The sequence below is a fragment of the Typha angustifolia genome, chromosome 3 (genome assembly GCF_048772165.1).
Source record: "Typha angustifolia cultivar Huaian chromosome 3, ASM4877216v1, whole genome shotgun sequence".
NCBI classification, from domain to species: Eukaryota; Viridiplantae; Streptophyta; class Magnoliopsida; order Poales; family Typhaceae; genus Typha; species Typha angustifolia.
Genome location: NC_133241.1, coordinates 410,167 through 432,279, shown reverse-complemented (window position 1 = coordinate 432,279; position 22,113 = coordinate 410,167). Strand labels below are relative to the sequence as shown.

Genomic DNA, 22,113 nt, shown 5'->3' with positions numbered 1-22,113 from the left:
AATCCAAGGCTAAATTTTGAATCTGATCCATAGCATTTGACTAACATGCTTTTATATTCAAATTATGTGTTTCACATGGTTAATAGTCCAATAGAATAATTGAGAAATTAATTGTCATAATTTTTATTTTAATGTTTTTTGAAATAAGGATAATGATCGGGATATTAGTTATGCTACGAAGCGTTGGAAACGTGCAATGAGTGCTACGATGGCATGCATAAAATTTAAAGGCGCTTGGCCTTTTGAGTCGAGGTGACGTGGCCTATAGTCAAAAGTCAAATCATTTGTCAAATCTACTGCGCGTTAAGATTCGAGCTTAGAATCCCATCCATCCGTTCTGATGAAAGATTCGGGCGGGAGAGTAAAGTGGGGTCCCCTTTCTCTCTTTTCTCTCTCTCTCTCTCTTCTCCGTAGCTATTTAAACCCTCTATTTCTCTCTCTCGTTCCTCCATTCCAACGCCGTCGCCGCGGTCATTTGAGATCTCTTTTAGTTCCTCTCTCTCTCTCTCTCTCTCTCTCTCTCTCTCTGTCGGCTCGAGTCGGAGAAGAAGGGAGAAGGAAAACCCCCTGGTTCTCCTTTCTCTGTGTAGCTCTGGTAGAAATCTCCCAGCTCCAGGTACTAATTCGTTGATTACTCGCTCTCGAACGAGTTAGGATTCTTGATTTGCTGGTGTAGTAGGTAGTATATAGGGTTTTGGTAGGTTCGCGATGCGGTTTTTCTTTGTAAATTTATTGGCAGTTTTTTGTTTCTCTTGCCATCTCTGTGCATTGATCTCTCAAAGATGGTAAAGAGCCAATTATATATGATTGGGTGGCTTTCACTAGCTTAGATTCCAACAAGGTGCGAGCTTTCTCATAGATGTTTGGTAAAAATGTCAATCTTGACGACAGATCTCGAGAAGATGGCTATTGCGCTCCATTTTGGTGTCCAATCCCACTGTGCATTACTCAGAAAGGAGTCCGTTTGTTCTCTTGCTTCTCATCCGAGGTTGCGGAATAGAATTGGATTATTGTCACCAGCCAAATTTTTAAGGAGCAGGGAAGATAAGTGTGGAAAGAGCAGAGGATTCGAGGTAAATTGCAAGGGATTAGCTGTTGCTGATGTCAAAAAGAAGGATGAGGATGTAAGACAAGATACAGCAGCGGAACAGATGACTGTCGTGATGAAGTTCGGCGGGTCGTCGGTAGCATCTGCTGACAGGATGAAGGAGGTCGCCAACCTCATTCTAAGCTTTCCACAGGAAAGGCCAATAATTGTTCTCTCTGCCATGGGGAAGACTACGAATAAGCTTTTGCTGGTAATATGAAATTTATGATCTTAACTTACAGTACTCGCTTATTTGGTTAGATTTCTCAGGTGAATTGTTTCTTGATGCCTAAATTAGGCTGGGGAAAAAGCAGTCAGCTGTGGCGTGTCATGTGTAGCTGCAATTACAGAGTTAAACTTTATTAGAGAATTGCATATTAGGTATGCCATTGTATACGATTTTCATTTTTTACATTGGTTTGCTAGGACGTCGGTTAATGTTATGGTAATACTTGCTCTTTACATCTAAGAGATCATGAATTCAAGCTCTGGAAACAACCTCTCCAGACTCGCATAGGCAGGAGCCTCTTGCACTAGGATGCGCTTTTATTGTTTTGTTGCTTTGATAGTCATGGAGTTGTTCTTTTATGCGACTTGGATTCTCTTGCTCTGTGCAGGACTGTTGAGGAACTTGGAATTGATAGGTCAATTATTTCTGGTGAGTAATCGCCTATTCATTGATGAAAGTTTTAAGATATCCCACAACATTACGTGTACAATATATTAGAGCTTTAGGAATCAAATATTTTCATGATATTATTGAATCATGGACCCCTCACCTGATCATTGAAAATAAAGCAAGTTACTAAGGAGATCACCTTTTTCAGTTTTTTCATTCTTGCAATTACAAAAAGATTGTTGGATTCACTTACATGTAATAATTCCGTCATATTTTTTTTTCCTTTCAGAAAATTGTTTGTCCACTTATCTGCTTTTGCCATTCTGCACTCTTGTTTAAACCTCAGAATATACTCATCTTTTGCCACTAAACTAAGCCTTCCCACTTGTTTCGTTCTTTATCTGTGATGTTTCGTAATATATTCCTTTTGGCTCTAATTACCTTTACCTAGAGTATGTTTTCTAGTAGCTAGTATACTCTTGAAGGTTCGTTATCTTCTTTTATATTTTTGAATTGATTATCATAAGAGTTGCATTGTATCATGTTATGGCCAGTCAACCTCCACTATGTCTAGCTGACCTAGCTAGACCTGAACCATGAACCACACTTGAAGCTATATTTTGCCTGACTCATATGTGACCCATTCAACATATCGGCTGGTTAGGGTCATAGACTGTCATGTGATAACAACTAAGCATTTTGGGCTGAAAATAGGTTAGCACAAGTATTTGGGTCGATCTGATCTTGTTAGATTAATATACTCTGTCATGACTTCTGGGACTTGACCCTATCCTTTGTTGATCTTAAGCTTTAATTACACAGAAATGACCCTTAGTATGGTAAAACTTGCTGCTTCTGTAATCCTTCTGCATTTTAGGAAGTTTATATCTCCGAATTTCATTGACAAGTTCGCCAACCTTGTGTTTTCACAATTTGTACTATGACATATGCCTTTAGATTAATTTCTTCACATCTGTATTCCTGTTGAAATTTGACAGCATTATTAGACGACCTGGAGCAACTTTTAAAGGGCATTGCAATGATGAAAGAGTTGACTCTTCGTACTAGAGATTATTTGGTTTCATTCGGAGAATGCATGTCGACAAGAATTTTTGCTGCATACTTGAGCAAAATTGGTATCAAAGCACGCCAGGTAAGTCATCAACCAAATTTAATCTTAATCTAGTGGAAGTTGTATATTAAAGTACAATTGTGGGATAACTTGCATCTTTTCTGCTCATTGGACTTATCAGTTGCATAATTAGATATATCTGAGCCGTGTCAACATTTATATATTTTATGGTAAATATTGATTTTAAAAAGTACCCAAACACATGATAATGTACTAAAATGAAACATCAGATCCAATGCCTAATTCGAAATCTGCTGGAGTAATTTAACTATTTCTGCTTTATAGTTGCCCACTCAGTTTGTTTGGTTAACTGTGGATTTTTTGCTTTTGTGCTGCCTCTCAATCTTTTGTGGGGACAAAGGGACGTAATCTGTAGTTAACATTGATACATCAGGAAAATCTCTGTGGATTCTAAGTCGTTCAAGTATCTTCCATGATCACCTATCTATTCACGTTTGCTCTCTGTTAACATTGTTCTTACTTCTTACAAATATGCCTTGTACTAAATTTTGGTTTGAATTATGGCTAACTGATTGCAACGAAATATTTTGCAGTATGATGCATTTGATATTGGCTTCATAACCACAGACGACTTCACAAATGCGGACATCTTGGAAGCTACTTACCCTGCTATAGCAAAGAGGTTGCATGAAGACTGGCTAAATGATCCTGCAGTCCCTGTCATTACTGGTTTTCTTGGAAAGGTATTTTTCTTCCAAGCTAGAACCACATCTATTTTCTAGAGAGATTTGTACATGAGAGTAATACTTCATTGATCATATATCTTCTGACTTTACAACAGGGTTGGAGATCCTGTGCGGTGACGACTTTAGGTAGGGGTGGTAGTGACTTGACAGCTACCACAATTGGCAAAGCTTTAGGTTTACGAGAGATACAGGTCTTATTCAAGTTTTAAAGTGTATTTGTTTTTGCCAGCCCGATAATGCTCATCTTGTGCTCATTATGTCAAATCGAGATTCAAAACACATTGAAAGTTATATCTTGGTTGATTATGCCTGGATCATCTGTAGAAGGAAAATAGATCCTTCTTGGTTGCTTACTATATGATTCTGGAAATTTTACATCCCTTGTGTTGTCATATTAATTAAAGAACCTTTTTAACAGGTATGGAAGGATGTTGATGGTGTTCTGACATGTGATCCTAATATTCATTCAAAGGCAAAGCCTGTACCACATTTGACATTTGAAGAGGCAGCTGAATTAGCATATTTTGGTGCACAAGTAGGTTTATCGCTACTATAACAGTTGTTAATTTCTTCTGGTTTCCAACGATCTTTGATTTTAGCATCACTACTCATGTTTCGATCACATGAAAGGCATTTTATTTGCAGATTGCTTGATTCCTTAGGAAATGACATCCAAGGAAGAATTTTTTGTACTTTCAGATATTTCAGTGTTTTGAGGGAACATATTTTGTATATCCATGCCACATGTGAAATTAAAGATATCATAGTCATGTCTAGTTATGCATCAGCAAGTCCCAAACAAATTTGAGAATCTGAATATGCTTTCACTTTTTACTGGAGAATTTAGCTTCTTTCAGCATTATTTCAAATTCATTCTCTAAATCTCTAATTGCAGGTTCTACATCCCCAGTCGATGAGGCCTGCCAGAGAAAGTGATATACCTGTGAGGGTCAAGAACTCATACAACCCTCAAGCTCCAGGTACCGTCATAACAAGATCAAGAGATATGAGTGAGGTTTGTTGCACCATTGTTCTTTTTCATGGGTTATTGTGTTGAATTAATCTAGCCATTGACATGTTATTACAGGCTGTACTAACCAGTATTGTTTTGAAATCAAATATCACCATGTTGGATATTGTGAGCACTAGGATGCTCGGGCAGTATGGTTTCTTAGCAAAGGTGGAGTCTCAAATCCCATTTTATAAATTATCTGTGGTGTAACAAAATTTGGCCAATTCTCATTGCTGCAAATATGTCGGACATTATTAATCCAGGTTTTTTCCATATTTGAAGACCTGGGTATTTCTGTCGATTGTGTAGCAACAAGTGAAGTGAGTATCTCACTGACATTGGACCCATCAAAACTTTGGAACAGAGAACTAGTTCAGCAGGAAAGCGTAAGTGACTTATTCATACTTCATCCAACTATTGCACTATTGCATGCCTTTAGTTAATTCTTCACGGATTTACAAATACAAATGCCTTATAGCATTGGCCATGAACATGACTCTCTTGAAGGCAGTACTGAGGCTGGTGATGATGACCAGTGATCTATTCATGTAAAATAAGTGTTGAAACTTAAAAGTCTAAGATGCCAGTTGAAATATTATTCTTTTTTTTTGTCTTTTTTATTGGTTTCTTGTAGTCTTAAAAAATCTATCCGTCATGCTTTCAACATAAGATTTCTTAGTCTGCTCATTAATGGGTATCAGCAACTTGCATCTGAGATTAGCTAGATTCTTTTTACCATGTTCAGTACAGAGTAATGCATTGTTTTTTTTTTTTCTCATTTTTGCAGTACTTCTGATTGAATGTAGTATAACAGCTAGATCAATGTATACTATAAATAACTATTTTATGCAGGAACTTGATCATCTGGTAGAAGAGCTCGAGAAAATTGCTTTCGTTCATCTTCTCCAGCGAAGATCAATAATCTCTCTCATTGGAAACGTGCAACGATCATCACTGATACTAGAAAAGGCATGCCTATCACCTCAGTTTCAGTTTCTGTTTTCCTCTCCATCCTAATACTTCATCAACTCATTGCTTCTATAATGTATATATGCGATGTTAGGCATTCAGCGTTCTGCGGAATAAAGGAGTCAATGTCCAGATGATCTCGCAAGGGGCTTCGAAGGTCTTTTCTCTTGCAATTTTCTCATCCTGCTTGATTTCACCTGTGTCATTTCTATGAATATCTCATATCTGACCCTGCCATGGAATACACACTGCAACAGGTAAACATTTCCCTAGTTGTTCATGATAGCGAGGCGAAGCAGTGTATCCAAGCACTCCATTCAGCCTTCTTTGAGGCCGAGAATGGCTCAATGACTGATGTTGATGCAGTAGAGCATTTTCAACAATAAATTGAGGCTGCCAAATTCTACTACCTAATAGATATAGTCGATTAGTTCAGGGCCCATGTCTTCCAAATCTCTAGGAGATCTTCCTGCTATTTTTTAACTCGTCATTTTGTCGACGTTTCTTTTGTTGCCCCAATAATTTATGCACTGGCTCAAATATTACAACGAGAAACTATAAAAGTCTCTAATTATTATGTCATTTCCCTCCACTGTTAAAGAGTGGTAGGGTTGGTGCTCTTATTTCTAATGTACAATATGATCTTACTGGGAATGTCTGGAATGTTCAGATCTAGTCAACGAATATGATTTGGCTTGGGCCACCTATATACTCTACAGAGAGACAATCCCAAAAAAGGTCAAGAGAAAAGAAAAAAAGTTGTGATAAGATCCTCAATTTATTCTGGAGAATGTTCGCAGAATATGGTTTCTTATTTCTGGTGTGCTTCAGTTTTTTTCTTCTTTTGCCGTTCAAAAGCCAAGAGCCCGAAGGTTAAGACATAGACTTTTCATAAAAACAAAGATACTTAATCTCATCAAATTTTAATTAATATATAAACTGTTTAGTTTAAACTTTAAGTCGTTAGTTTCGTCAAACTTCAAACTAAACAGAGTTGTAAGCTACCAAGCCACTATATAACTTTTTTTATAATAATTATTTGAGTTTAAGAGTGGATCTCATAACCTTATTCGTAAGGAATGGTAACTATATATATAAGAGGTAGTTGGTCTTCAGAATTCCGATAATGGAATGGATGTTAACTTTTAACTAGAGTAAGAGGAATTGTGCCTCTTATCCTGGACTGTAAGGATAGGTTGCAGTAGGGGTGAAAACGGGTCGGATTAAGTCCGACCCGACCCGCTATCCGATCCGGATCGGATCGGATACGGATAAAAAAATTCTATCCGATCCGGATCCGAATACGGATACGGATAGGGGTGTAATAAAATGTCCGGATCCGGATCCGGATACGGATAGTCTATTAGAAAAAATTCGGATTCGGATACGGATACGGATACGGGTATAACTAATGTTATCGGTTTCGGATACGGATAACGGATATCCGTTTAACCGATTATATAAATACCCAACCCCAACCCACTTATCTACCCTAACCCTTCCCTCTCCATCTCTTATCCAATCGGTAGCCGCCTCCACCTCCACAACCCAAAATCTCTCCTCGCCATCACCGATCACCATCTTCGTCGCCATCACCTCTCCGGCCTTTCCGTCGTCATCGCCACTCCGTCGCGGCGTCACCAAGCTCTGCCTCCTATGGTCCTCCCTCCTCGAGCTTGGCGTCACCAAGCTCCGCTTCCTGCGGTCCTCCCTACTCGAGCTCGTCATCACCAAGGGTCCATTGCAGCACTATTGGCTTGGAACTCCATTGCGAGCAAGGGTCTGTTGTACTATTACGCTGGCTACTACTGTTTTCTAGCGATCTCCCATTACAATAGTTGCAATCTGCAATCTGTGTGCTAGAGATGGTATGAAAATTATTTCTTGTTATCTGATATACTCATATACTGCTTTATTACCGGATCAATGATTTACACTATTACTTGTTGATTGTTGAATTTGACTCGATCAAATTAGATTCTAGGAGAGATCTTAGAGAAGTAGGCTTGAGATGGCATCTGGAAGATATGAAATAATTTTCTCTGTCATGATAAATAGCATCTTTCTTAAGCTCAGACATTATAGATGTTATTGGGTATTACCTTTAAGTTCTAACCAGATATTCATGAAAACAAACAACAAAATATTCTTAAATTATATAAGCAATATTCCACCTTTTTGTGTGCTGGCAGGTGTGGCTGACATAGTGGGAAGACGATTTGGAAGGGAAAAGCTCCCATACAACCCTAATAAGTCTTATATCGACACCATAGCGATGTTACTTGCTGGTTTCATAACATCAGTTGGGTAAGCAAACAGACTAAGCAGAACATTTATTTCACTGCAGCTGCTTTTAAGACCTGAGATTTCAATAACTGACATTTGATACATGGCTTCAAATTAGGAGAAAATGGCAGCTATGTAGCGCCCATTACAAATGGCAGATTGGCCTCAAGGGTTAAAAGAACTAGCGAAGCAAATCTCTTCGGATTGACTTTAGAAGATCGTCAATGTTTGTGTTTTCTGCTTTGCCTCCAGATTCTCTTTGGAGGCTGTGCAGAAATGAAGAATATATATGTTAGAAGAGCAAATTGCATGATTTCTTCTCTATTACGTCTTTTTAAAGAATTCATATATGTTGTTTTTGTCACAACCATTTATTTTTTTTATTGTTCTTATCACTGTGTCCAGTAAATATTACATTGGTTTAAAAGGGAGTGTATCTTTAGCTTAGAAATCAAGTCTGAAGGGAGGTGTGCTTTGACTTGTCAAAGTTTTCTCTGTTATTTTAGGTGCAAGGGAAGTGTGATTTGACTCTTTGTAATTGAAGCTTTCGCTTGTTATCATTGAAATAATCTTTTATGTTAATTGTGTCTAAAATAAAGGTTATAATTTGTTTATGATCTCATTTATATCCATTTATGATCCGATTTGTATCCGTTTAAAATTCGATTAAAATTTAATACATATTAGGAAATTATCCGATCAAAATTCAAAAATTATCCGTATCCGTTTAGTTAGGATACGGTTTTAAATTTTACTATCCGTCTAATATCCGTATCCGAATCCGAACTAAAAATATGAATCCGGATATGAATTGAGCACTATCCGATCCTTATCGGATCGGTTTTCACCCCTAGACTGCAGCCTTTCCTTCCCTCCAGATCTGCTACAGTACTTTGGCTAGATTTGCTTTCCAGCATTGCTCTCGTAGAACGTATCATGATGACTCACCTCTTTGAGTGGGGTCATAACCTGGACTGAATGCAGAAATCTACGGACCATTTTCAATATAAATTATACAAAATGGAATAGCCTAAATTTCTATATATATATACATTAACAGTCCTTAAATTTTTATTTTATTTACTTAGGGGTTCCACACAGTATCATGGCTTTTAAAAGAGAAATGATAATTGATGGGAACATAATCAGGATAGATATGTAACCTATTTTTTAAAATAAATTAAGTAATTTAAAGTGAGTAGAGAGAGTAGGTACTAATAAAATAGTATTGAGATAAATAGTTATTTCTGTACTTTAGGTATGATAAAGGTTACTTCCACTGAATCATTCAAAAAATGAGAAGATAAAAATAACCATGTTGAAACAACTTTGTGAAGAAATTTTTTGTTCTTATATAAACAGTCCAGTGAAAAGTAACTAAATAGATGGTCCAGACATTCAACAAAAATTATCCTAAGAGGTTACCATACAAGAGAGGATATCCCAGAGTGCATATATGCAATCCAATAAGTATAACTAGACATTGTTACGCGAATATTCTACAAATTACTACACTAATCTCACATCATTCAAACCACTAGTCCTCTAAGCATAAACACAATAATCATGGCAAACAATTCTGCAAGTCACTAGAGATGGGTGTTCAGCAAAAACAGAGGCAAAGGTGAGACACCAAAGGCTCATAATAAGATAAACAAAAAGAAGTATTTACATGGTAGATTGAGAAAGTTCAAAGCCCCTCTTACGCTCAGGCAGCAAATATACATATATATGCCTATATATAGAAAATAAACAAAGGACAAATTGCAAGCCAAAACCGATACATAACCAAAACTGTATTAAGATAAGGTGGCCTCCAGAGCAGCTCAAAGTCCAACTGGAGAATAAGATGGGGCTTACCAATATATCATAGCATGGCCCCACTATCAAAAACATTTTGTGTTCACTTCCATCACTCTGTTACTTCAGAGACCTGTGCAAACCAATTGAGAGAAGATGAGTTCCTTTCAGTTCTAATGTTTCAAATGGAAAAGTATGCTGCAGAATTGCAGATCCAACAGAACAAATTAGTAGCAATGCATGAAGCAAGCAGTAACCAGCAAAAGAAATGTTTCTATATAAAGTTTTTTTTTTTTTGCATGTATACCCTGACAAAATCTGTTATTTACTTTTGTGCCGCCCTGATGTCGATATTTGCAGGTATACATTTCAAAACATATATTATTTGCATAGAAATCCTCCCAATTGTTCAAATTTTACCGTTAACTCTAAGGGGATACATATGCAAAAAATCAGAAAAATTAAAGGGTATACATTTAAAAACTATGAATTTTAAATATCCACATTAGAGGGACATACAAGCAAATAAGGGAGTTACAAGGGTATATATGAAAAAAAAACACCCTATATATAAGAGGTAATATCAGACAATTATCTACTGTGTTCATGCCACTCACAGTGTCAGTTTGAAAGGTAACCCTAGCAGCTCTCTAGATGAAAGGATTTAGGTGAACTGCCTTCTGTTTCTCTGGCAGAGACACCTTGTTCCTCTGAAGCAGCTGGATTATCTTCAACTGTGGAGTGTAGTTTACCTGGATTCATCCTCTGGACCTCCTCTCGTGTATATATGGAAATTTTACGAACCATACAGCAGAATTCGCTGTTTAAGGAGAAATTTTATGTAATGTCAACCAGTAGAGTAATCTCCAGAGCAAGTATAAAACTAAAACATGCATACTTACTGCCAGGGGTCATCCCCAACAAGCATCATATCACCCTCGTTATCTGTGAAGACAACCAGCCAATTCTTGGCAGGACTCATCAATTCACCCTCAAACTCAAACATCCGATCCAGCTCAGCAATCAATTTGTCGTAACCATCGAACTTTGTAAGGTCCACAGACCTGCCAAGGGCAATTCCCTGCTTATGCACCTGAAGAGGGAAAAATATTAAAAATGTCTTTGCAAACTTGAATCTAAAAAGACCTTGATTCAATTAAAAAGACTAGGAAAACAAACTTCAAAAATCTGAAGACTACAAGCTAAATTCAGAACATAGTTGTGTTAAATTAATGGCAGAATATATAATAACTGATAGCTATTGATATTTATAGCTTACACAAATCAATCTTGATTCACAAACTAGGTCTTTGTGGTCAACTAGGCAATCAATTCATTTCAAGAGTTTAGCATATATAGCTCGTTGTAGAAACAATGATATTTCAGACAGATAAATGTGCATCGCAATAAAAATTACTAAAGCTTGCTTGAAATTAGTCGTGCTTGCATGGGACAAAGTTCGATAAGCAATTTTAAAGAGTGAAAGCAGTACATCCACAAGTATGAAACTGTATCCAAATTCTTCACTCTAATGCTAAAAGATTCAGAATATTGTCAAATCAATATTAGTTTTCTGCTAAAAGAGGCAGGAAAACTTCTAAATTTCAGATCTCATCAATAATGTGAATTTTAAGTATGTCATACAATATAAAGATTTAACTCAGGCTAGTTCGTAGAAGTTAGAATACAAACTGATTATAGATTGTCAAGATATGAATAATACAAGAGAGTAAGCTTATAGATTACCAAGACATGAATCATAGAAGAGAATAGATATTTAGTTGCAACTCATGAGGAACAACATGGCAGCTCGCTGTACGTAAAAATAAGTACCTTTGTACAACTTCGCATTGAGACACTCTGAGGTTTGCCCTGCATATAGTTAGAAGCTTGGGGGTAACGCGGTTTCTCCACATCACAGCCAGCTGGAGAAATATCAACGGACTTAACTAACTTGGGTAGATCTGAACATCTGTCTGCTTCTATGGTTTGCAACTGTTGCATTGCTGCTGTTGGACGAACATGTGTCTGCGGCTCATGGGGCGCACTTGATGATCTTGACGGTCCAGATGTTGCTGGTCTGGTGTTAAGATGAATCCCAAATAGCTTGCATATCCCACTACTTTCTGGTTTTGCAACCTCCCTCTGACAAGCTACCAGAGGTTGAGGCTTGACCAACCTATGCTGCAAGGTTTTCTCTGTATGAAATGTTGGCAGAAAATGTGCAGCCCAGTTTGAGTATTGATCATCCCGTGGGCTCTGCAACACATCATGATCCCCCAGTCCACCATAACTAATAATTCCAGATTTCTGATAAGGTATGTCACCAATTGGGGCGGTCATCTTCGAGTTTTGCTGATTCAAAGGATGTGGAGGCATTAAAGACCTTGAGCCAGAAAACATAATGTGGTTGCTTTCTTGATCTTGGTATTGTGTCTTCCAAGACATCTCATCAGTTGAGTTCTGGTCCAAAAAGGATGAGCAAAATCCATGTGAATCACGTGAATAGATAGGAGCCCGTAATCCTGAGAACTCCATATTAGAAGTACCATGCCTCGTTATCTGCACCTGTTGCTCAGGGCCTAACCATCTCTGGGAAGAGACATTAGTTTTATCTTCACTGAACTTTGAAGACCAAATAATGGGCTTTTGAGCGGTATCCAACTCGTTAGCATCTGTAAAATTGCATCTCAAGGTCGTCATTTCTTGACCTTGGAAGACCCTTGGAAGACTATTGTGTTGGAAAGGGTCTACAGTGACTTTAGAAGAAGCTGGAAGCATGATATGGAAGTTTGCATAAAGGATAACGATAACTGAAACCATTCACATATCTAAGTCAAGATAATGGTTCTACCTTCTCTCATAGTAATAGATGAATCAGGTGAGGGAGGAGCAATGTTTGACCGAGGCCTCTTTGGTCTAGGCACTGGAAGGGAGTTTATGGGAGTAGGGTTTACAGAAGGTTCAACTTTCCAAGGAGAAACTCTCTCTGGATGAGGAACAGAAGAGGTTTCATCCCATCTCACCTGACATCCAGAAACAAATATTAAATATAACTGACATAGACCATAAAAGAAGCTCATTGACACTACCTTGAGGCATCTCCACTTTGATCCAGTCCATCTGCTTGGGTCGGCTTCATCTATGCCAACTATTGTCCCGGTGAACCTGACATGAGAGGGGAAGAATGACAAATTTGAGACATTTCTGATGGGTCAGCTAACTTTGGAGTGTTCAAAATAATCATATCCACTAAGTGACACGGAATCACCAACTACTTATACCTCTCCTCAGGAGCTTCTTCTCCTTCAAATCTCATCTTGAATCTCATCCCTATATAATGGTTCTTCTTGACAGATTCCATATATTGATCGTATGGGATGATGAATTCAGAAGGGCTTGTCCTGTCAGATCAATTGAATGAGAGAAGCTAATTACAAAGTATATACAGAATAGAAAAGACAAAAAATAGAACTGCAGACGTAACAGTGCTTTGCAAAAATTTGAGATTCTTTTCCCAATTAAAGATCGACAGTCATAACAGTAAAAGTTGGTATATTAGATGAGCCTGTTCCTAAGACTAGGGAGCAGTGGCCACAAACCTTGGTTTGTAGTAGACGGTGAACATGGTCCCCGTGTTAACAGCATGCCATGCTGTTGCAAGGACACCAAGGTGCATACTGTGGCATGATATGACTGAAGATGGAATATTTGGCTGTTGTCTCATTGCACGCCTGACTCCAACGCGTAGTTCGCCATTCTCTCCTCTGCCAATTGCAGCTCTTAATACATAAGATACTGAAACTTAAATGTTAACAACATACACCATCAAAGGTTAAAAGAGTTTTAGACCTTAGAAATATAAAAGCATCCCCAGCAACAAGCCTTTTGGAACTGACAAAGACACTCCAGCCACTCTGAAGCAGATGCCTCCTTGGTTGGCCTTTAGTAAATGCAGTAGCAGTCAAGCATGCCCAAGTAAGCACAAAAATCTTGCATATCTAAATCAAGCACTTACGCATTATTTCTAAAGAGTAATCGAAAAATTAAGCTCTATCAGACCTAATAAACTGCTTAACCTTAGAAACTTCAGACCAAACAACTTCAGATAATAGCACAAATGCATTACTAGCATCCCATCCTAGCAAATATTCAAAACTCTTATATAGCCCAGGGTTCAAAGTTACAACAACCAGTCTGTATATCCAAATACCACTTGCTACTCTTCCACAGATGAAGCCAATAAACTTCAGAGAATTATCTTTGGTACAACGAAAAAACAGATGCAATGATATAAGAATATGATGTCAGTAAGAAATTACCCCGAAAAATATGGCGGAAGCGCCACTCGACCCCATGCAAATCCTTTGCAACCAGCTCTTGCGTCGGAGGTTGTTGACACATATCCTGATCAACACAACCAGATTTATAATATTGCGTACTAGCCAAGACCCTACAAATCCAACCATACCAACGCGTAATAATCATATAGCTGAAACGCTAACCAGCGGAGGGAGGCACTCATCCGCATGCCGTTTCAACACCGAGAACCCGCCATGCGTGCTGGTGTCCGACGCAGTCAAAGTCTTACAAAAGGAGTGTACTTGAGGTCGCGAGGGCGGCGCAGGGGGCGGCATTTCCTTGTCCATATTATTCTCATCTTGCTAATAAAAGCAACAAACAGTAAAAAGTAAGAGAAGAAGAAATTCTCCAACTTGACCAAAAATATGAAGACTTTGGCATGAAAAGTCCAGCGGTCTCAAGAGAGTACCTTGGATTCAGGAAGCAACGTCACTTGAGCAAACACCTCATCCGTGTCCTGCTCCGCCTAACAAGCAAGAAGAACCACTCACGAACTTTGATTTCTAAAAGTTTAGGGTCTTAGAGGAATCACCTTCAGTTGCACGTTGATCACACGACAGGGGATTCTCCACGGGAGATCATAGACCGGCATCTGCTGGTCCGCCACCTGATTCGTCGAAGCCTCCACCTAAGCCACGACCCCGAAACCTCAGATAACGAATTCGAAGCCAAGAGGTCCTCAAAAGTACTAGGTTTGAGAAGCTTACCTGCTCTATATGGCCCTGGGGGAAGTAGAACACCCTCTCCCCTGCTCGCGGCACCGTCACCAATGGCCCCGCGCACGCGTGCCATAGCTCATTATAGAGCGCGTCAACCCCATCTGCAACAAAAGAGAACCTAATCAGAACACGCTGATCATGAACCATACCTGGACTCTCTCCGGCCAACCGCCGGAGACCGGCAAGGTCCGACCTTTCCCGAGAACCGGAGCTCCACCGAGAACACTACAATCCTCTCCGCCGGCTCTTCTGCCTCCTCCGATAGGCTCGCTGCGTCCACTGCTCGCCTCCATTCACGAGTCCCACCTCATCCACTTCTCAAACCCCAATTCTACCAAGTAAAACTCTAAAATCCCCAACCAAACCCGTAATTCCAAGTAGTAGAACCCTAGTTCGAAGAAATCTCCTCCTCTTAAACCCTAAAACTCCTCTCCTTTGTAGTTCTCTCTCTCTCTCTCTCTCTCTCTCTCTCTCTGGTACAGAGTAAGAGCTCAGAGAGAAGGAAGAAGAGGACGCCCACTTGTCACTTTGGGACAGTCGTCGACCGGTTTAACTCTAAACCGAGCCGAAAGTGCACTCCAATCCAACTCCGTTAGGCCGGACCTGACGCCGTTTACTATTTTCGGAAACGTCGCCACTCCGTTATGTCCGAGGTGGCTGGCCTTGTCCCGTATCAACGGGCAACGTCGGCTTTCTCGTGGCTAGTCCCGGAACGGGAGGACACGTTTCGGGAGAAGAGCGGCAAGCGGCGGGGAGGTGCGTGTTAGATCGACCGAAGCAGATCCCGGTGCTCCGTGGGAGATCATGATGCCTGTGCCTTCGCCGAGCTATTGTGGTCCTTGTGGAGCAGGGCTAGCTGTCTGCCACAAGCAGCGCACAGCTATTCCTGCCGACTCGGCAGTTTCGAAATACTCATCGGACTGCCTTAATCACATCCGTTCATCAACAACATGTGTGACAGATCATGAGATCTCAAGAGGGTTCCACCCGTGTCCGCTCGCAAGCGACAAGTGCCGCCGTGTACTGGGGCCCACTCCAACTCCCAGCCTATTTGAGGAGCTCTTGCCCACGTGGCCTCAGGCCCTGGCCCCACCCCATTTGACCTTCTCCTTAATATCCCGGCTTATGATCGGATCCTGACCGTCCACGCTACGTTCCGGAGGCCAAAGCTCGTTGAATTATAGTTTGAGGTGACGTCAAGCACGGAGCAGGTCCGGTAATCATGGGATTATGATAGCAATTAGCATTTCAAATTTGATTAACTATTGGGTCCTGAGTCCTGGGACCCATCGAATAGGAACGCCCTATTTATGCCGGAGCAAGAAAATTATACAATAAAGCTACGAAGTGGGGACCACAAGAGGGAGGCCACGTGACATCTCGTGCCCGAGTACGATACGGACGGACGTGATATGGTGATGGCGATGTCCGACTTCACCCTACGGTGCGAGATAAGGCGTGAGGGTCCAGCCGGTCGCCTACATCCCCGGATGTAATAATATTTCTACAGTAGTAACGTGGCATCGTCTGAATGGCTTCAGAGCTGGCCCCTCCGCCGTTTCGTCCGTCCGGTTAGACCTCGCTCCCTGAGCCGGTGTTTGCGAGCCGGACCGGGTTGCTCTCGCCGGTTCAAGTTGGTCCAAAAGCCTGTAATGCGGGATGCACGGGTACAACTTGATTCCAGATCGACGGCTCGGATTGCTCACGCGGCAGTAATGGAACAGTGGGTCCACTGAGCTGGCAAATGGGGATCGTCCACGTCCTCGTCCTTGGGTGCCAGAATGGTCACAGGCGATGAGTGGATCAAAGGAGCACGGGGGTCAGGTCGGGTACACTAGTTTGGGCTTGTGGGTAGTGGGGCCCATGGATCGGACGGTCCTCGTGGGCTCTCCTTTGTCCCCTAAGACTTCCTGCTCACCACACGATGGACGGGCAATAGCAGGCCCGTCCTTGGGGGCAAAATGGGCCGTATGGTCTTTTGCCCTTGAGCACAACTTACCCCATAACTACCCAAATGTCCTCTGAAATGGGAGGATCATGAAACTCGAATTCAAACTAATGACTCAGGGTGTTTCTATGCAATAAAAATAAAGTGCAGGCTGTTTAGTGATAATAAGAGAAAAAGAATTGTAGGGTGTAAATTATAAATTGCGTTAAAAATGTGGAGCTTTTGTCTCATAAGTAAAAAGAGTTCATGGAACCAGGCCAATCCAAACCAAAGACAAACCAAAAGCGAGTTTGGCAGGAGTAACGCATCTAGACATTTTGTCAAACATTTGGTGGGCATATCCTTTTCCACCGCGAGAGCCGTGAGCCACACCACATCCAATCTCTACGGTCATTATACCAAGAACGCAACACCTCGCATCTCACGTGCGTATCGTGCTACTCCTCTCTCTCTCTCTACGGATACGATTCTTCTGGATCGCTTCTTACAATTTTCGGAATTGGCGCAGTGATTTCTCGATTCGGAGAGGAGCTTCCTTTGGTTCGAGGCGGGATGGGAATGGAATCGGGATCCAGCAGTGGGGGAAGTCGAGTTCGGGGTTTCGTCCTGAAAGCTCTAGTTTTGTTCGGTGGAGTGATGCTTCTCAAAAGGTTGAGGAAGTCGACGACCAGGTGGGACCATGCTCGCGCCGTCGCCGAAGCCCTCTCGGGGGAGAAGGTAAGGAGATCTCTATGAGATTTTGTTTTCGTTTCATCTGCTTGTATTATATTCTGCGTTTTGGTTCAATTGATCATCTGATGCTTTCTTCGGTGCGATTTGTGATTAAGTTCTCGAGGGAGCAAGCTCGGAGGGACCCAGATAATTATTTCAATCTGAGGTGAGGTTTCTTCTTTGTACTATTGATGATAAAAGTTGCTTTAAATGTTACATGCACTGAAGCATATGGAATTAGTGCCTTCTTCCGTATAATTAGTAATCAGTTGTCCTAGTTAGTTCTAAGGTTGCTTAAACTGTAAATTCTCATCGTTCTTGCTGTACTGAAGTAGTTGTTGAAATTGGACTTGTACTACGTTAGCACTGTCTGCACAATTAGGTGCTTTAGGATTTATCAGCTGTTTATATGCATTTTCTCTTTTGTTTTTCATCTTTTAGGATGATTTGAGTAATACATGATGCCCAGTAAGATAATTTAGAAAACAATGTGTTGTGAGATTGTTTGATTTGTTCTTGTCTTAGCAACTCTCTACAGTTACAATAACCTTAGTTATCGGAGCTTATGACCAGGATGTTGCTGCATATCTTCATTTGTGCATACGATGGACCAAGCATAATTCTTTTACTGGTGATTATTCATCAATTTTCTTCTCCTAAACTACAGAATGCTTACTTGCCCTGCAACAGAGATGGTAGATGGCTCCAGGGTTTTATACTTTGAGCAAGTTAGTACTAGCTTCTTGTCTCTAGGTTTCCCTTTTGTGATTATATTTTTTCTTAAAAAGAATAAGTTTATTTCTTTCTTCATGGCAGGCATTTTGGAGAATTCCAGAAAAACCTTTTCGGCAAGTATGGTAACTTCGAAGCTGTACTAAAATTTCCTCTCTTTTTTAGAGTGGACAATCTATAGGCATACTTTTGTCCTTTCTGGCTTCTGAAAAGTATGTCTCTCATGGTTGTTTTGACACTGTAGTCATACTAAACTTTATGTAATCATCATCATCTAAAAACACAAGAATACATGAAGTCATGAAGAAATATAAGGGTAAATTGCTAATTTTGTTGTATATATAGGACCTTAAATGTGAGCTTTGTGTTGTAGTGTTGGTAATAATTGGTTCACTTAGATTGGTTGAGACTGTGGTTATTGTCAACTGCTTACTTAGTGTTGTCTTTTACATTAAGTAATAAGAGTTTGTTATTTGGTTGTTGTAGAGATTTTACATGGTGAAGCCTTGTCCAAAAGAGTTGAAATGTGATGTTGAGGTGAGATTACTTCTCTGATATTTATTTATATTAAAGAGCTAGCTAATGTTTTGCATTAATACCGGATCTCCTTTTTTGTTTAAGATATTTCGATTTGCTTTGGCATTTTTAAGCTTTCCTTCGTAACATCATGAAACTTAAAACTACTGATCCATCAGTCTTTGTGACTATTTGGCATAAGTGAGTCCAATGTTTTTAGAAGTGCTCGCGATATGTAGACTGTCACCCCATTGCATAGCGCTTAGATGATATGCGAGTGCCTTGAGAGTCTAACATATACAAAATTAAAAATAATTATATATAGTATATAATATATGTTTAATATGGTATATTATATACTAATATTGTATATAGTATTCTAATATAGTATACTATATACTTATATATTAATATATTATGCCAGCTCATCAAGCCCTCTAAACACCACTGCAGCTTGCCAGGCTACCAAACTCCAAGGTGAGCCAAGCCTGCCAATGCAGTCTAACTGCCAACCGGGAGCCACAAATAGGGTTTGCCGGCTGCCTAATTTTATCTTCTAAGAGTCGTAATATTTTCTTAGCTATCTATATATATCTTGGTCAGCCAACAATGAATTGGATTGGTTGATATTTGATTTTAGTTGGAGAACTCTCAACTCTAAGCCCAAAAATGTCCCAACTTTCAGTCATGTTGGAATGAGAAGACAAACTTGGTCAGTACTCGGTCTGTCTATGTGGACAATGCTTACCTGCCCACTTACTAAGGAAAGAACTTTCACAAAAGATGCATGGATAAGTAACAACAAAGGAAACTGGTGTAAATAGGAGATACATAGGCACTTAATTGAGAGTTGTTTTCTTTTTGTTTCTTTTCATTTTATTTAGTAGCTCAGCAGTTAACTCATCTGCCATAGTAATAAGCAATCTTAGCAAGTACACACTCTAAATCTTCTCATCTCAACATATGAGACTAGGTTTTGCTATCCAATATAGCCCTTTGGTTTAGGTGTGGGTCCTAACTATGCCAAAGACATGCTATTCAGGAATCGTGGAAGTCACTTATTTTGAGGCACCATATAGTCCTTTCTCATTTGTAGAACTTTGTCAAACCATAATCACTTTGGGTATGTTCTTGTTGGGTTCTAGGGTATTTGTAACTCCAACTCTCGCTTAAATCACTTAATAATTTCAGTAACTCAGAATCCATGAAGCAAAGGTATTTAATTGGGTAAACTGATTGAAATAGAGACACCATTTATGGACATATCTGCATCATGAATAAACCTGGATACTTGTCAGCAACACTGCATTCGACAAAGTTGCAGTTGCAGTTGCCATTTCTAATCCTCCAAGTCTTTCAATGGACAGTTGAGTTCGTATGCCATCAGGGATGTGGAAGAGTACAAGAATTTCTGTGACCGTCCAACGGACGGGAGGCCGCTGCCTGAAGAAGTTATTGGGGTATGTTTCTGTCTTCTAATAATCTGTGTTTGTTTATTGTCTGATTATTTTGCTGGATCAACTTTTCTTGTTGTTGTCTAGTATAGTGTTATTTGTCAGAATGTCTCCAGTCTAGTATATAGTTAGGATTGCTTTCAATACAACTTTAAGATTAGTCTCAAATTTTACACAGACCATGAGATGCTCTGCTTGAGTGCACAATTATCTCTGACATACCATTTAATTTGTTTTTCAATAGATTGTTAATGTCTTAGCTAATATGCCTTATAGTACGATTTAGTTCTCCAATAATTAGATGCTCCAGGTCCAATGAAAATTATTTTTCCTATGTATAAGAAATCCAAACACCCAACAAATGAAATTCGTAATAATACACTTTTTTGTTACACATATTGATCACTTTCTTGATTCTTCATGAGGTATCCCATTATGGTGTGCAATTATTGATATAAATGAAATATAAAGCACAAGGGAAAATATGGCCTTATGGAGGAGTTTCCATAAATGGAGTCCTTTTAGGTACAAAATAGAACGTTGCTTGACCTCCTCTTCCCATGCTGATTTGCTCATGAACTTTCTGTTGCTGATCACATACATATTCTTTCTTCTCTTTGCCATCAAATGCATACTAGTTTATTCAAGTCCGTGTATCATGGATGCTGAAGATTGAAGTGAGATCTACTGGCTGGTGGAACAGCACTATATTACATATTTTTGTCACTGAGCTAATACTGGAGTCATTTGCTAGAGAGTGAATGAGAATTATATAATTGGACCCAGTTCACAAGCCACCTCTAGACTAAGTCCTTTTGATATGAGAATAGTCTAGAAGAGGATAAAAGGTGGTAGTTTTTGATTGTATGTCTTCCTCTGAAATCCAAATAAAGCAACGAGCCATATGAAGTTTAAAGCCAACTCTGTCAAGGAGGACTATTATCACAAAAATATCTGCTGTTTCACTTAAGCATTAGGGCTTATCCAGGCTCTACAATAGTCTTTCAACTAGAATGTATTGTTGTGAATATTCATATGTGCATCAACTTCTCATCTTAACTAGCTTCTTTGTTGCCTTATTGGGTTTGCTAACTGTTGCTATGTCACTTCCTGATATAGTAAATTCCTTAGTTTCATATCAGTGTTCTCTTTTTGCATATGAAGTCTTGTTGTGATCTTAATTTCTTTAATCAAGTCATCTGAGTTCTCTAGGGTTTCAGAGCACAAGGTTATTTTTTCTATTAAGTACAAGGAGAAGGTTGTGTTCAGGATATTGCGGAACATCTGACAACTATACACCTCTCACGGTGCGAACGAGGAAAGCGTTGCTTATATGAAGGATCAACTCCATCTGGTGGCTTCCCTAATTCCTGGGTATCCTTCTTTACAGTTCCCTATTCTGATTACCTTTAAAACCTTTCCAACCCTATTGATTCTTCATAGCTTCAACAACAAGAAGCTATCTAATCTGCTAAATGTAAACATAAGATCTCCTGTTCTTTAACTTCTTCCATCTATAGAGATGTATGTCTCATGATTTCTCTTTTCCTTTTTTGACAGAATGGTGCCAGTTATTGCACATCAGAAGTAGCAATTTACAGGAATGGTGAAATACATACTTGGGACAAGGGCCATGATAATGAAGGAGCTCAGGTTAGTTTCTCATGTTGGTATATTATTTTACCATGTCAAAAAATCACGAGTTATCAGTTGATATCAAGAATGGTTTGAAAGAAGAATATAAAGCACATGATGATTTTTTTTTTTAACAGGTATGGGGAGCAAAAACAGGTCCCTATGAATTCAAGCCTGCTCCACAGCTGAGTTATGATGATATGTTCTCACCTTTAAACTTCCCCCCTTCATTGTCACTGGAGAAAAAGATGGATAGCCCTTATGTAATTAATGAATAATAATATCCTGGAAGTTTTGTTTATAGGAAATGAAAATTCATGTATATACTTGCCTCTATTTGCGTCATGCTTTGCTTCACATAGGGAGCAGTTAATTTTGATTTGCTTAACGGTATGTTATTTCCTAGCATCGATTGCCCCACTTA

General features: G+C 39.5%; 3 protein-coding genes and 1 long non-coding RNA gene across 6 annotated transcripts; 3 read left to right on the top strand and 1 right to left on the bottom strand.

The window, feature by feature from the left end:
• Positions 1-445: 445 nt before the first annotated feature.
• Positions 446-6,163, top strand: LOC140779801 (aspartokinase 2, chloroplastic-like). The gene is made up of 14 exons (XM_073125080.1): positions 446-616; positions 892-1,298; positions 1,386-1,468; positions 1,705-1,745; positions 2,705-2,859; positions 3,393-3,542; positions 3,641-3,736; positions 3,964-4,080; positions 4,441-4,560; positions 4,633-4,725; positions 4,821-4,943; positions 5,410-5,526; positions 5,621-5,683; positions 5,784-6,163. Exons 2-14 carry the CDS (start codon positions 903-905, stop codon positions 5,910-5,912), a joined length of 1,683 nt encoding a protein of 560 aa, XP_072981181.1. The 5' UTR covers positions 446-616; positions 892-902; the 3' UTR covers positions 5,913-6,163.
• An 831-nt stretch (positions 6,164-6,994) lies between these two features.
• Positions 6,995-8,394, top strand: LOC140758299 (uncharacterized). Of its 2 annotated transcripts, none has more exons than XR_012104082.1 (3): positions 6,995-7,394; positions 7,719-7,833; positions 7,931-8,394. It is a non-coding gene; the product is annotated as an uncharacterized lncRNA (long non-coding RNA). The 2 variants fall into 2 exon arrangements; XR_012104081.1 differs by having other exon boundaries at positions 6,996-7,306.
• Positions 8,395-9,413: 1,019 nt separating this feature from the next.
• On the bottom strand, positions 9,414-15,478 carry LOC140758320 (auxin response factor 23-like). 2 transcript variants are annotated; one of them, XM_073094431.1, is made up of 15 exons: positions 14,887-15,478; positions 14,682-14,794; positions 14,507-14,602; positions 14,384-14,440; positions 14,118-14,276; positions 13,935-14,019; positions 13,465-13,555; positions 13,215-13,379; positions 12,897-13,016; positions 12,705-12,780; positions 12,467-12,638; positions 11,446-12,287; positions 10,515-10,705; positions 10,230-10,432; positions 9,414-9,745 (listed from the first exon to the last, which is right to left on the bottom strand). In XM_073094431.1, the coding sequence occupies exons 1-14, from the start codon at positions 14,984-14,986 to the stop codon at positions 10,252-10,254; spliced, it is 2,448 nt and encodes an 815-aa protein (XP_072950532.1). In that variant the 5' UTR covers positions 14,987-15,478; the 3' UTR covers positions 9,414-9,745; positions 10,230-10,251. The 2 variants fall into 2 exon arrangements, with proteins under 2 accessions (XP_072950532.1, XP_072950531.1); XM_073094430.1 differs by having other exon boundaries at positions 11,446-12,383; positions 14,887-15,477.
• A 1,429-nt stretch (positions 15,479-16,907) lies between these two features.
• Positions 16,908-22,043, top strand: LOC140758378 (chromophore lyase CRL, chloroplastic). Its single transcript, XM_073094509.1, has 10 exons — positions 16,908-17,066; positions 17,150-17,358; positions 17,469-17,518; positions 18,020-18,080; positions 18,169-18,204; positions 18,571-18,621; positions 19,968-20,060; positions 21,324-21,428; positions 21,615-21,707; positions 21,827-22,043. The coding sequence occupies exons 2-10, from the start codon at positions 17,194-17,196 to the stop codon at positions 21,965-21,967; spliced, it is 795 nt and encodes a 264-aa protein (XP_072950610.1). The 5' UTR covers positions 16,908-17,066; positions 17,150-17,193; the 3' UTR covers positions 21,968-22,043.
• Positions 22,044-22,113: the final 70 nt, after the last annotated feature.

Bases quoted from the DNA above. Each gene is read 5' to 3' on its own strand.
- LOC140758378 (XM_073094509.1), top strand. From the start codon at position 17,194: ATGGGAATGGAATCGGGATCCAGCAGTGGGGGAAGTCGAGTTCGGGGT. The intron at 18,081-18,168 runs GTTAGTACTAGC...TCTTCATGGCAG, and splicing joins GGGTTTTATACTTTGAGCAA to GCATTTTGGAGAATTCCAGA. The intron at 18,205-18,570 runs GTATGGTAACTT...TGGTTGTTGTAG, and splicing joins CAGAAAAACCTTTTCGGCAA to AGATTTTACATGGTGAAGCC.
- LOC140758320 (XM_073094430.1), bottom strand. From the start codon at position 14,986: ATGGAGGCGAGCAGTGGACGCAGCGAGCCTATCGGAGGAGGCAGAAGA. The intron at 14,603-14,681 runs GTAAGCTTCTCA...GTCGTGGCTTAG, and splicing joins CCCAGGGCCATATAGAGCAG to GTGGAGGCTTCGACGAATCA. The intron at 12,384-12,466 runs GTAGAACCATTA...TCATGCTTCCAG, and splicing joins ATCTATTACTATGAGAGAAG to CTTCTTCTAAAGTCACTGTA.
- LOC140779801 (XM_073125080.1), top strand. From the start codon at position 903: ATGGCTATTGCGCTCCATTTTGGTGTCCAATCCCACTGTGCATTACTC. The intron at 1,746-2,704 runs GTGAGTAATCGC...GAAATTTGACAG, and splicing joins TGATAGGTCAATTATTTCTG to CATTATTAGACGACCTGGAG. The intron at 2,860-3,392 runs GTAAGTCATCAA...AATATTTTGCAG, and splicing joins TTGGTATCAAAGCACGCCAG to TATGATGCATTTGATATTGG.